Below are 13691 nucleotides of genomic sequence, written 5' to 3'. Positions count from 1 at the left end.
AAAATATTTAACAGATCAGACAGCAGTCTATGTCGACGCCGCTGAATACCCCGACCGCGAAGCTTTTTCGCTCGCGGTTGTAAACTACTGTGGACGGCCGCTAGTTGCGTGCTCCATTTCCGTCAGATTGCCTGAAGAGGCCGAGGAGGCGGCCATAGCCTTGGCGATGGTCTCCACCTCTGCAGAAACCATCTTCAGCGACTCTAAATCGGCGATTCGTAGTTTCGCCAAAGGCCGGGTCTCCCCTGTCACCCTCTCTCTCCTCCACTCCACCAAACTTCAACTCCGCCCGATCCAATTGATCTGGTTCCCTGCGCACTCGTCGCATCCAGGCAACGAGGCGGCCCACAATTACGCCCGAGGATTCGTCGACCGGGTTGTGGTGTCGCCCGTCCTGCGGACAGCGAGAGATCGTATGGTCACATTTCATGACATAACCATGCACTACCGCTTAGGTAGACTTCTATATCCCCCCGCACATAGTTCTCTCACCAAACCCCAAGAAGTTGCGTGGAGGCAACTCCAAACGAACACCTTCCCCAACCCCGCGATATATGCCCACATATACCCTGGGGTCTACTCCCCTTCCTGTCAAATGTGTGGCCAACATGCCACTCTACCCCACATACTCTGCGCTTGCCCTCGGGACTACCCCCCTAGAGGCTTGCAGCTCTCGAATCCAGACCAGTGGGAGGCCGCATTGCTCAGCTCCGACTTGGACACACAGATCCGGGTTGTGACAAGAGCCCTAGAAGTCGCCGAACGCCACGGGCTCATGGCCACTTGATGGGGCTATAACCCCACACCGTCAGATACATCTGTCGACGAAAATAAAGTTTATCCTCCTCCTCCTCCGAGATGAACCAACTAGCCCAAACTGCCACTCTACATCACTTCACGACTCCTCTCCTGCAAAGCTTCTCTCAAGGCGCAGTCCAGGTGTCCACAGTGGGTGAAACAGTTACTGCGCCTCTTACAAAACTTAATTTTTTACATCGGGTCTGCGTTTAAAAGCTAGAGACAGAAAACCCGTGGTCAGCGACGCCGGCTCGGCGTTGTGGAAATCCCCGTTCTCGACCCGACCTTGTTTCCCGCATGGTCCGAGCCGTGTACACCCGCTCAGGGAGCGGGGCGAGGGGATATAACAGCGGAGAAAAAAGCCAAAGCAACAATAAACGCGGCTGTCGCGAAGCGATTACAGCAGAAAAACGCAGAAGGAAGGAAAGAGAGAAAAATGAACGCTTCCAGCCGAGACGACGACGGGCCTCGTGCGTAAGAGGAAAAACGCGCGCCAGCCAACGCGCGCGCGGCAGCCGCCGAAATGCCCCGTCGCTGCTCCGCAAACGGCGCGTAATATACGCGTTGCACCGCAGTACGCATACCCGCACAGAGGCCCGACCGGTCGTCGCTGCTGGCCATCGCCCGTTTCTTCTACGGCTGCGCGCACGAGCACGTTTGGCCGAAGCGCGCGCTGCGTGTTTGCAGTGTGTGTGTGTGTGTGCATCGCCAAGAAAAAGAAATAAATGGGAGAAAGCCGCCACGTTTGTCTCGAAATCGAAGCTCAGCTCGCTCCCTTTAGCTGCGAGTCAGATGAGAAAGAACGGGGGAGGTAAACGCACGGTGTAAACACGCGCAGAGGCGGCTGGCCGCGAGCGAACAAACAAAAAGGGAAGCCGACCGAGCGGCGCGTCGACCTCGGCAGGGCCACCCCGAAGGTGACACAAAACGATTCACGTTCGAGTAGGCACGCGGACAGAAAAACGACGCGGACCGGCAAGGTTAGCCCGAATTGCGGAGAAAGAAACAGGGAGCAAAGAGAGAGAATCTTCGCGGAGAAAACCGGCAAAAGCATAGGAGCACCGACACGGTGGGACCCGCGCAGTAGTAAGCAAGCAAGGGGGACGACCTTCGACAACCTTAGCCCAGATCTGGTTCGATCTCCGCGCGCAGGGAACGGGAACACGAACTGCGCTCGACACAGAAAGAGAGAGGAGTCGAAAGCGAAGTGACTTTGGGTCGCAGACCGATTACCGTCGCGGCGAGGCTGCAGGCAGTCGGCAGTACGGCACAGCGAAAACTAGACGGCTAGAAAAGAGCAAAAGTTTTAAACATGTAACAAGACGGCGGCCGTATTCGCTGCTTCGCAAAAGATGCCGCCGTCCGTATGCGCGTCGCAAGCCGTCGCAATCTTCGATGCCGAAATGGATACGGACGCGCGCGAGGATTAGTTAACCTCTACGAAACGGGGCAACGCTTAGGCACTTTGTTCTGAAAAGCTGTGACCGAAGTTAACCTCTGCAGAGTGCCTTTTTTTTTTTTCAGTGATTCCTTTCCTTTTTTCCTGTATGTTGCGACAGCCTGTGCACTGTAATCAGTGAACGAAGCACGACTGAATTCAAACCACCGGGCAAGTATTCGTTCTTTTCTCTTTTTTTTTCTTTCTAAAGCGACGATGCAGCGCGTATGCAAAAGTGGTCCATCAGAGAGCGCTGTTACCGCAGCCCTGTAAGGTGTGCGCTAGAAGGCGGTGAGAAAATATGCTTTCGTTGGGATTATTCTCACTCGGACCGCACAAAGTAATGGAAATTGATATGCACCACACGGGTAAACGGAGGACTCGGCAATGACAGCAGGCAAAACAGCAGGCAATGACGCCGTTTTGCGCCAACGCAATCAAGAGCACACGTGGAAACAGCCAGTTGAGTAGTGGCGACTTATATACCGTACGTGGCCGGTAACCTGAACCACCATGCTTCAAAAAAGAAAGTAAATAAACAAAAAAGGAAGCGAAGCGACGAGCACGGGTGAAACCAACTGCGTGTCGACGGCAATCGCGTAGCGTCAAAGCATTTTTGATATCGTTTCCCAGTTATCAGCAAAAACTACTCCCTCACTCCAAATTAGTATTATAATTATTTGGAAAATTACACAGCGCGTCCAAAAATACCTGACTGCGTTAACTGCGGCAATTTAACTATCCTACTCGTGGTTCCTTATTGCCAGCTTAAGCCCGCAAAGTTGCGAAAAGCAGCCCACGTGATTTCGATCAAAAGAGAGCTATGAGGCGCCACTGCAGGTAACAGCGCGTCAAAGCAAGCGACTTCGTACAAAAGTTGGTAGCACGTACGAAAAGTACTGTACAGGCAGCAAAAGCCGAAGGCTAAAAATACGCAGAAGTCGAACAAGGTGCCGAACGGTGAGCAATGTCCAGAACGCAGAGCAGGCGACCTTCATCATGGTCTTCGTAAGAGCTGAAGGATGGGTCACGGCAGTCAGCTCCACTATTAACAAGCACCACCGGTATACGGTAGCGCACACGACGGGGCTGAAATGCCGTCTCTGCGGCCTGTCCCTGGCTTGCAGCGCAACGCCAGGAAGGTCAGCTCGATCCCCTTCGCTCACTGACCCGACGTTTCCGGCCGAAAGCACTCCGGCCTTTTCAACTCGGATTCGGACTGGCACGCGCAACTGATGTCTACCAGTAGGAGTAAAGCTTACCACACGTCAATTCATCGAGTGCACTGTAGGCGCAAAAAGCTTTTGGGAGCTTATGCAAGTATACAGCAGTGCACAAGCTGCACACACGAGCGGCCAAGTGCCAGCTGAGGGTGCAAATTGGTAAAAATTTAAATTGGTTTTTCAGGAAAGGAAAAGGCGCAGTATCTGTCACGTATCTCGGCGGACACCTGAACCGCGCCGTAAGGGAAGGGCGGGAGGTAGGAATGAAAGAAGAAAGAGAGAAAGAGGTGCCGTAGTGGAGGTCTCCGGAATAATTTCGACCACCTGGGGATCTTTAACGTGCACTGACATCGCACAGCACACGGGCGCCTCTTGCGTTGCGCCTCCATCGAAACGCGGCCGCCGCGGTCGGGTTCGAACCCGAGTACTCCGGCTCGGTAGACGAGCGCCTTACCACTGAGCCACCGCGGCGGGTTTGGCTTTTTCACAAATTCGTCATCCCGCTAACTTTTGGCGCCGACAGTGCGGTTTGGTATTGTCGCTAGCTTCGCACCTGTCGGTACGCGCCTACTCCTTCACTACTGCGTTCACCATGCCTTCCACTACTACGGCGTTCAGCGTTCACTGCGGCGAAGCACAACCAAACACCCGCCGCACCCGGCGAGTCATGCTACGTGCTCCACCGCTGCAGAGGAGGAAACAAGCGTCAACCTGCAGGAACGGCAACCGTGCTTCTACCCCGGCAGCGATCTCTGTTGGGGTACAGTGCGTAGAGCACTGGTCTACGGAGAGCGCGATGGGCTTCACTGCGGTGCAAGCCCTACAGCACCCCCGCAGTCGTGCACGTGCACTCACCCGAGTCGCTCCTTCTCCCGCGCCCGCAACTCGAGGTCGCGCTGGATGACGGAGAGGATGCGCTCGCACTCCTCCTGGCTCAGGTGCGACAGGTTCAGCCTCCGGCCCATGGTCGGCCCCCACATTCACATGGCACACCTGCGAAGAAGCACCACCACGGGACGGAAAGGTCAGCGCACAGCCTCCCCGCACGGAGGTATACGAAACGCACAACCGCCGCAGAAACAAGGCGAATGACGCGCGGATACCCAGTGCGGTGTCAGTCACCAGAATGGCAGTCGCCACAAAAACGCAGATATTCGTTGAGATTAAATTTTTTTCATAGTATTTATCATTACAAGACTGGCATAAACCGTGGCTTGTATATCATGCACCGCACTGTTTCGCTACGGCAAACACAAAAAACCTACGTGCGCTGATACTAAGGTGCAAGTTATCAAAGAACCTCGGGTGGTCGAAGTAATCGATATCACTGATCACGACCATCGATGAACATGTGTACTGCCACATGGACTGAAGGAGCCAGCCGGAATGTGAAAGAAATCGCGCTTGCACGAGCGAGGGTGCAAAAGCAACAAGAATTTACTTCCCGCTACACAGCTCCTACCACAACCTCCCACATCCGTCGCCGTCGTGAAAAAAAAAAAAAAGAAACAGTAGGGATTGAAACGAGCGGATAAGAAAAATCGCGCTACGATTGCCAAGGTTTGCTCTCAGCGCTTATTCGGTGTTGCCTTTTTGGTCCGGCCTCACCTCGCCACAGTAGATGTATGCGCCTGATGGTGCAGTACGTAACATCCCCACGCATAAAAAAGAAAAGGACGTAATACCGGCAGGAAGCAGCGAAGGTTGCTTTACTGCGAATCCTGCCTCCAGCTGCAGTTCCGCGCAACTCATGCAGCTTCGCGGGCACGATTCTGACAACGCGTAGTGTGCAATTCGCGCGCTATCGACGCGGGACGCGCGAATTCCTCGCCGCGGAAGCCCCGCGAGAATGCTCGCGACAATCGGGCAGCGCAATCCGCCTATCTCGAGGTGCGACGCCCTCCGACCACACGGCGACAAAGGGGGAACATAAAATTGCGCACATTCCGCCGTTTTGCGCTGAGGTATACGCTCCACCAGAGGTCAGACACAGCAGCTCAGAAAATTTCCCCCGCAGTGCTAGGAATTTCGATGTAAACCACGACGTACGCATTTGGTCTCTGTTGTCAAAGAAGATGAAGAGAATATGAAGCTCCGCCGAGCTGCACAAGGTCGGCGCCGAGTGCCCGTTCTCCGCGCTGCCCTTTTGTTCGGTCGTTCGCAAACTGAAACCATTTGCCTTTCCTTTGAGCGGACCTCCTACCAATTTATACAATTTTTGTGTTGGGCAAGCTGCACATTTGTGTATTTGGAACACTGCATAGTGTTTTTAACACTGTATTGTGAAATACGCAATACACTGTGTGTATTTCGAACGCCAGCCGTGTCACTAAGATAAGTTTAACATGCATCTAGCACGCTTTCTTCGCACAGGTTACTCAAATTTGCTTCTCTTCTTAATTAGCCTGCTCTCGCTTACCTTAGATAACTAGTTAACCCCACTTGATACCAAGCGGTAATCATGCAAACAATTTTTAACTAGATAAGGCGCTGCGTATGCAACTGTGTACATGGCGAATCTGCGTTTTTCCTGGAAGCAGAGATGTATTTGTTCCTGACTAATTTACCACTTTTACATTCACAACTGTGTGCTTTTTCATCTTACGCAGCAAATAACATTTCTCGAAACAGTCAGCTTGGTATAGCAGGCACATTGACATTAGCTGCCGCAGTGACTCGTTGGTCATGATGCCCGGCTGCTGACTCGAAGGATGCAGGTTCGATCCCGGCCGCGGTGGTCGCATCTCGATGGCAGGCGAAATGCTAGAGTCCCGTGTGCTGTGCGATCTCAGCGCACGCTAAAGAACCCCCCTATTCTAAAGCTCGCTATTATCTTTTTTTTTTTTCTAACATGAGCATCTTAGAAGAAGAAAAAAAAAAGTACGTGATCCGCTGATCCGTCGAGTACTCATGTGACAAGTCTGCGTGATGTTTGGACGTTACAATTTCCATCCATTATGAGACTGTGTGGAACTCTGTGCAAGTCTTTAAAAAAAAAAAAAGTCTTCTCTTGCGTGTTCTGCGTTCCAAACTTAATCTGGCCTCCTTAAGTACTGAAATGACTATTTACGTCTTTCTTTCTCCCATTTTTCAGTCTGAAGAGAAATGGCGAGCGGTGCATCTTTGGAATCCACTGTCCCAACTTGCTCCACTCCTTCGTTACACTGCTATCTCCTCTCTCTCTCTCACTAGTTTCCATTTCCAGAACATTGACCACATCCCAGCAAAGCAGAGGAGAAACACCGTATTCGCACAAAAAACGAACGAACGCATCGCTCTGTACGACAAAAAGCAGTCCTCCAAACCTCTGGCGAGCTTATCCGGAAACATTCTGCCTCTTCACGGCGTGAGTGCCACATCAAGGCTGCAGCCTGGCATTGAGCTGCAGACCCTTCGCGAGTTATCGCCGCTATACACATAGAGTGGCCGCGACAACCTGACGCGCTGCGAGTTAAAAAAACTTCGCTCGGAGAGCCAACGGCATGCGCCAGGAAAAAAAAAAAAAAAGTTTAAAACAAAAATAAAAAAACTCGCTTCCAACGACGATGTATGTATGCCAACGACGTCAGGAACAGTTGTAGCGTCATTTTAACCAGCCGGTATGCCGAGCCGGAATTCTGAGTCACAGCTCCCGGGCCTTGGGTTGGATAGCCGCATGCATGGATGCACGGGAGAGCATAGATCTCTGCAAAAAGCGCTCCCAACGCGTTGCCACAGTCGAAAGCACGGGGGGTAAGCGCGTAGCACGAAGGTTTTACGCGTGCAGGCATGTTCTGACCACTGTGTTCAAACGGTGCAAAGATGAACGCGAGCGTTCTACACGTGCCCGCCACAGTCCTCCATTTCTAGAACACGTGTTCTGACCCCTGCGCGCAAACAATGAGACCTGGCTTCGCTCAGCGTTCCGTAGCACTGAAGCAGCAGCTCGCGACTGTTGCTGTGGGCGAAAAGCTACGAGCACGAGGCGACTGTTTCTGCAAGTGTTTTGCCCAGACACGCTTGCGAGTCAACCGCCCAGCTCTGGAAGTATAGCCTCTCATTCGTTGATTTAATCCCATGCCAGCCAGAGGCGAATTCCTGGGGCACTAGTGAAGGAGGAGGTTTGAAAGAGGAAAGGGGGTCCAGTGCGGTCCTCATTGTACAGTTCCTTACCCCGGACAGCTAGCCAAAGAAAGTAGTTCTCTGTAATGGCCGTCTGTGGGAGTATTAATATATCGACTAGTAAACAGCAAGATTGGCACCAAAACTAGCGCATGCAGAAACGACGTGGCGCGGCCCGATATACTATAACTGGCAACCTAGTAAGGCAGCGTGGCAAACACCGAACAGAAAAACGTTAATGCGCCGTTCGTCGCAGAAAAGTACAAGTCCAGGCTACCACGGCAACGAGGCAAACCGCAATGGAGGGGAAATAAATATTTTCGAAAAGCCGGTTGCCGAGCACGGTAGACCGCGCTTGTTGCGCTCGCCATTTTGTGTCTTCAGGGTCACGTGGTACGTGAGCTAAGCGTTCAAATCTCTGAACTTGACAACTGCGCACCCCCCCCCCCCCCCCCCCTCTCGCTGCGTGGCAAAGTGGAGTAAGCGGCAGTGAATTATTTCTCCGGCACGTTTTCCGAATGTAACCCTGTGCTGGGGACTGCGCTCCACATGGCTGGATTGTGTCCAATTGTTGCACAACTGCCACACTTTAGCGCTAGCCACGGGAAGTTAAAAGCCCATTTCTTTGTTCACGGTCTTGATTAAAAACTCCGGACGGAACTCGAACGGGGAACCTGAGCTGAAACCATAACAAAGACGATAGGTCGGCGAGATTCTGCGCCACGCACGAACCACGGCGGGAGTCAGTAAGCGAGACTCCGTGTATCCGAAAGTTGTATTTTTCTTTCTTGTATATCTGCCCCCCCCCCCCCCCTGCATCCAGTTCTTGCTGCGAAATACATCTCCGCGCGTATACTGTACGAGAACCTTGTCTCCTATGTCCTCACGAAGCACTGCCAAAGAATACGGAGAAGCCTTCGTCCGACCATTACCGAGAACCACCGCTACCAAAACCTTACAGCAAAATTCGCTCTAAAGATTCGAGTTTGATGTACTGATGTGCCATTCGCGGAAGTATCCCTTTTTCATGGAACTGAGCGGTAAACTCTGACAAAAAGGGAATATTTACGGAGTTCCGAGTAAATTTTAAAACCAAAACTGTCTCACTTTTCGCAAAATGACGGAGTTTTCCAGCTGCTGCAGGTTGAAAAAGAAAAAAACAAAAGATCTGAAATGGGGAATTGCACGTCAACTGAGAGAGAATGTTCGGTTGCGACATGTACGACGAAGTAATAAATCAATTTCAATCAAGCAAAATCAATCAAGGAAAAGGAAAGGAAAATATGTGTCTCTCCTCTAGCATACAGGAAACATCTGAAATTTTATGGTCATGCGCAGTAAATGCTTAAAAAAAAGTATTTTGGGATTCATATCGCCACCAAAACGCGATAATACTTTCTACCACAGATCCTATAACTGTACCATGCATTTAATCACTGCCTGTCATCTTGGAGAAATACACTACACTTGTATGGACCACCTTCAGCGCCTGCAAAACCAGAACTCCAACTAAGACCTTCACAGCCCATTTCACTCATTCTACAGAACTGTAAATTAATATAAGCAACCTTTTGCGTCGGCACCTATTCAATCATAAACTTTCACTCATGTTCCTTCTCATTCATCGTGATGTATCAGCTTCGCCACCCACCATTTTCCAATACGGATAATACATACCAGACTCAGAAGTCTGAACGACTCAATAATGACCCCGAGGTATGCACAAATTATTAAAAGTTGACAGTCACGCTTGCCGGGTTAGCGTCATGGAATAGCATACGTTACGAAAGCAAGTCGTCTGATACACGTCATTTCTCATCGCGTTCCTAAAAACGACTTCATAAATCACAGTTGATATTGAAGTTGTGCTTTGTGTACTTAATAATTTGTGACCACAAAATATTTATTGTCACCTTCTAAAATATTCCATTATTCCGTGCCTTTTCATTTGTATGTATCTTAAGTTATTCATGTTTTTTGTAATACTATACACACACTGCTGCTCTGCATGCTCCCTATTCTATATTATTGCCACTCTCTTTGTACTAGCAGGTCCCCCAGATAATTTCACGACTGCCGGACGTCCTAAGGCATTCCATACTATATATAATCTTATGTACAATGAATATTGAACAAACTTGAACAGAGTACAGTGCGAAGGGGTGTCCCAATTCGGCGCCCGACTACGGTACCTTCTCCTGAATATAAATTTTGGGCAACACGCTATTCATGCAATGAAATAAATCGCTTCTTCACGCACAGTGACTGAGCTCCGGCGCATGTGCATCCTCTGCTTCGTTATCTAAATGAACGACTTTGCGAAACAACGGACTGGGCTCGGTTCAGTCCGTGTCCGCACTGGCTCCAATGATGAGTGCCGCTCTGACGTGTCCGAACAGATCGACAAACGTTGCGGCACTGATCTTGGGCTTCCACCCCCCCCCCCCCCCCCCCCCAAAAAAAAAAAAAAAATTCCTGGCTACGTGACTGCTCTAAGCATACCTTTAATTGAGGTCAGGTCTTGTCGAGCTACAGTTACGGCCTGCGACTAAATAGTTAAGAATGGTCATATACCTTGCGTATAAAAGTGGGGAGATATCGCATGATCGTCTACGCTCACCCTGTACATATCAGCGCGCAAGAGGAAAAGGACGTCGAGAAGCCTCGGCAACTTCCCGATGTCCACATAGTGTGGCGCGACCATAGCATGACCATAGTGTGACACTGCGTCACCACGCCCGCATGTCAGGCGCATGGTGATGCACTCACGCCATCTGGGACAAGGAAGACCAAACGACGGAGACAGACGAATGCGCCAAGGTCAAGCGGATACCCAGACGTTGCGGCTTTTTCTTCGCGCCACTCGCGCAGAGCCGTGGTGCTCATCCGAACGGACTTTCTCTTCATCAACCCCAAACCACTCCCATCCACTTCTATAATGATAATAATACGCACCCCCCCCCCCCCCACGCACACACACACGCACACACACACCTCCAGTCGACGATCACCATAAAGATTCCATGAAGTACGCCGCGGTGAAGGGAACTTCCTGATACAAATACTCTCCGTGTCGAGTATGTTTCTGGACACCTCACTGTGCGAACTTCAAGAGTATCTACCTCCATGTTTTACAGTGCTGGCGCCAGTGATGAAACCGTCAAATAAACGGATTAGAACAGCGCAAGCGAATGTACATCCGCAATCAAAAGTGTATGGAACACAATATAAGGAAGAATAAAAATCTGACAGCACGGTTAGCACTCCTGTTAAGGTATTTGTACTTCACGATATGTTGAGGTACAGAATATGAGAGCGACCTCCCATCTGTGCAATTCTAGGGCGCTCTTTTTAGGTTTCCACACATAGTCGTTTTGCGTCTAGGTATGCTTTACAGACCGCTGCTCTAGAATGATCCTCTCCTCGGGCAGTGCTTTTCACAGCAGCTGTCGCAGACGGACCGGGCTACATTCCTCCTCTCTCGAAATTCCCTTCCTCCTCTTTCCAAGATAAAAACATTCCGGATGGTTACCATGGTACGCATTCCTACTATTTTGCCATAGCCTCCTCCTCCTCATCTCACTGTACACTCATTCCACGGCAACGCTCCGGTTGGTCTCCACGGCAACCACGTATACCAGGTGCGCCTTCTCACGCTTTCGCCGTATACCCTCCTTCCAGGGTAGCCATCTTCTGGATGGGGATTCCTCCCTCTCCCGATATCCTAATCCGCCCACGGTAACCACACACCGGTAACGCATTTCTCCGCTCCCGTGATATCTTCCTCCTTGCACGGTAAACGCCCCTCCCCCCACCCATCTTGAGTGGTTCCCAGGGCAACGCACCCCCCGCTACGCCGACGACAACGACAGACGACATACTGCTACGATGCGATACACAAGAACCGGCGCTTAACAGCAGCCGCTGCAAAATTAATTTCATCCCAGTCTTTGCACGCAGCCTAGCTGGGTCTATAAATATAACGATTCCTTTCCGAAACAATTCCATTTTTGAATTTCCCGCCCTTCGCCTCTAGCTGAAGAGACGCCACGCCTCATGCTTCAGCCAACAACGACGAGTGAACGCGGGTCGTGGCGTCACTTCAGCCAATGTTGAAGCGCGGGAAATTACAAAATGGCACGAAATCGGTTGCAGAATCGTCAAGTAATATTATACAGCCCTGAAATGGATATTTTCGCCCTAGTTCTGATTTCGCGAATCACACAATGCGTCATTCAACACCAAGCAAAGCGACACGTTACCATTCAACGACATTACCAAACGGTTAGCTACAGTGTTCAAAGGCTTTCGGATTGCAGTGCAAGAAAGTTGAGTGAGCTCAGAAAATCCTCGATAAGGCAACGAGATGCGACTTCGTGCGTCTCCCTCTCTCCTTACCCCGGTTTTTAACGAAAGCGGGAGGGAGGAGTAAATAAGAACGGCGACGTGACCACCCGCTGACGCCGCGCCGTGTCGTCGAACGTGCCGCGAATGAACAAGGCTCACTGCGCTTCCAGCCGCAAGGCGCGCTGGTGTCCGATGGAGCCGGCGCGGACGACGCAATCGCCGCGTCCACACCATCCTTTGCGGAGCGAGAAACAACAAAAGGAAAAGAGCAACGGGGAAACGAAGGAGCGACCCCAGCGGCTTGCACAAGGCATGCAGCGGCAGGCTCCAATTGCTATGCTCATGCGACGGCTGTCTCGGAGTGCCTCAGAAGAGAGCCTCTACACCTGTAATTGCTGTTCCGCCTACGGAGGGATTAGCGGCCCTCTCCTTGACTCTTCACTGCTTTTTTTTTTTCTTTTTTCACAACTCCATGACCCAGCTCAGCCGCGTTTGCACCGGCCTTGACTGGTCCTGTCCGCTACGGGCAAGGGCGAGCGTTGGCATTTGCATCTTGGCGAAGCGATATTGAGCGCGTCTACACCGCGTGAATGCGGAAGAATATGGAGTCGCTGCTATTACCGCGGTGCAGCCAAGCTTACCTACTTCCAAGTGGAGGGACGTACAGAGAGAGAGTCCTTCGCCTTAACGGCGGTCAAGGTATTTTTTTTTTTTGTAATACCGTTAGAAACAAAGCAACTTTTCTGCATTTCACGCTCCACCGTGGCTGGTGGCAGCCGCGGTTCAGAGCAGCGCAAGAGAAACAAAAAAAAAAAAAGAAATGACCCGATGCCCAAATCCAAGCACTTGCGGGAAACAAGTGCTGCATCTCAATTAAAAAATAAGCAGAGCAAGCATGCTAGTCGACTGAAAAACTTGGTAAAGTATGCGACACAACCCACTCGCTCGGTCGTGAGGCAGATGAACTCTAAGCTCGGCGAAACCAGGCGTACTACTCCTCTCATTTACCTCGGTTCTCACGAACTGCTTGCACTTCATTTCTGCGAGCATATTCTGCACTCATTAAATTTGTGGCGCTAACGTGGTGTTCCCGTGAGTGACGCCGACCCACAGGTTCGCTGTCGTACCGCGCATGCGACATAGGAAAAGTAACAACTGTGAAAGAACCCAGTAATTTATCGGCGCTATTTGCAGGTTAATGCTGAAATAACAACGTTTAAAAACAAAGCAGCCGAACAAAAAAAGACAAGCCAGTCTGTTTCGACGAGATTGAACAGCGTTCTTGACATGTAAACTGCATGGGGCCGAGCCTTCAACAACGTACGCACTTATTAAGCCTCATTTCGAAGGGGCAACACGGCGCGAACGGGAACAGTCGACGAAGTACTAAAGTGTACACATTACAAGCTCTGTACCTCGTCCACTGTCCCCGCTCGCGCTGTGTTCGTCCTTCAAAACGAACGCTCCGTCCCCCCACGCTACCAACCTGCCATGCTACTCATTGAACTGTCTTGGCACATGTTTACTGAGAAATGAGAGAAAGCTGTAGCAGCGACGGCTCCGTCTGATAAGATATGAGGTATCAAAACGCGGTGTTGTTCTCGCCACGCAATCGCAACTCGACATTTACAACACACGCTACAGGTAGGTGACAACGAATGCTGGCAATAATTACCGCAGTCGTAGCTTGTACACCCTCCCTTACTTACTATAGTTGAATTGTTAGACACGAAAGAATGCAAACAAATGCAACAGCCACAGCAGAAAGCAGAGATAAAACGGTC

At 50.9% G+C, this 13691-nt stretch overlaps 1 protein-coding gene across 2 annotated transcripts in view; it reads right to left on the bottom strand.

Annotated features, from left to right (window-relative positions):
* LOC149341525 (uncharacterized) overlaps window positions 1-13691 on the bottom strand; it is a 99090-nt gene that overhangs the window by 80803 nt on the left and 4596 nt on the right. Inside the window, exons 1-2 of one of the 2 annotated variants that reach the window (XM_089543626.1) lie at window positions 5145-5163; window positions 4315-4452 (exon numbers count right to left, since the gene is read on the bottom strand). In XM_089543626.1, coding sequence (XP_089399752.1) covers window positions 4315-4439 — 125 coding nt within the window. In that variant the 5' untranslated portion in view covers window positions 4440-4452; window positions 5145-5163. Of the gene's footprint in view, window positions 1-4314; window positions 4453-5144; window positions 5164-13691 lie in introns of those variants that run through there. The other variant, XM_089543625.1, reaches the window with a different exon arrangement.

The sequence above is a fragment of the Amblyomma mixtum genome, chromosome 5 (assembly GCF_055824585.1).
Source record: "Amblyomma mixtum isolate Tamu chromosome 5, ASM5582458v1, whole genome shotgun sequence".
Classification (NCBI taxonomy): Eukaryota; Metazoa; Arthropoda; class Arachnida; order Ixodida; family Ixodidae; genus Amblyomma; species Amblyomma mixtum.
Note: the sequence above shows the minus strand (reverse complement) of the source record. Positions and strands in the feature narration are given on the sequence as shown.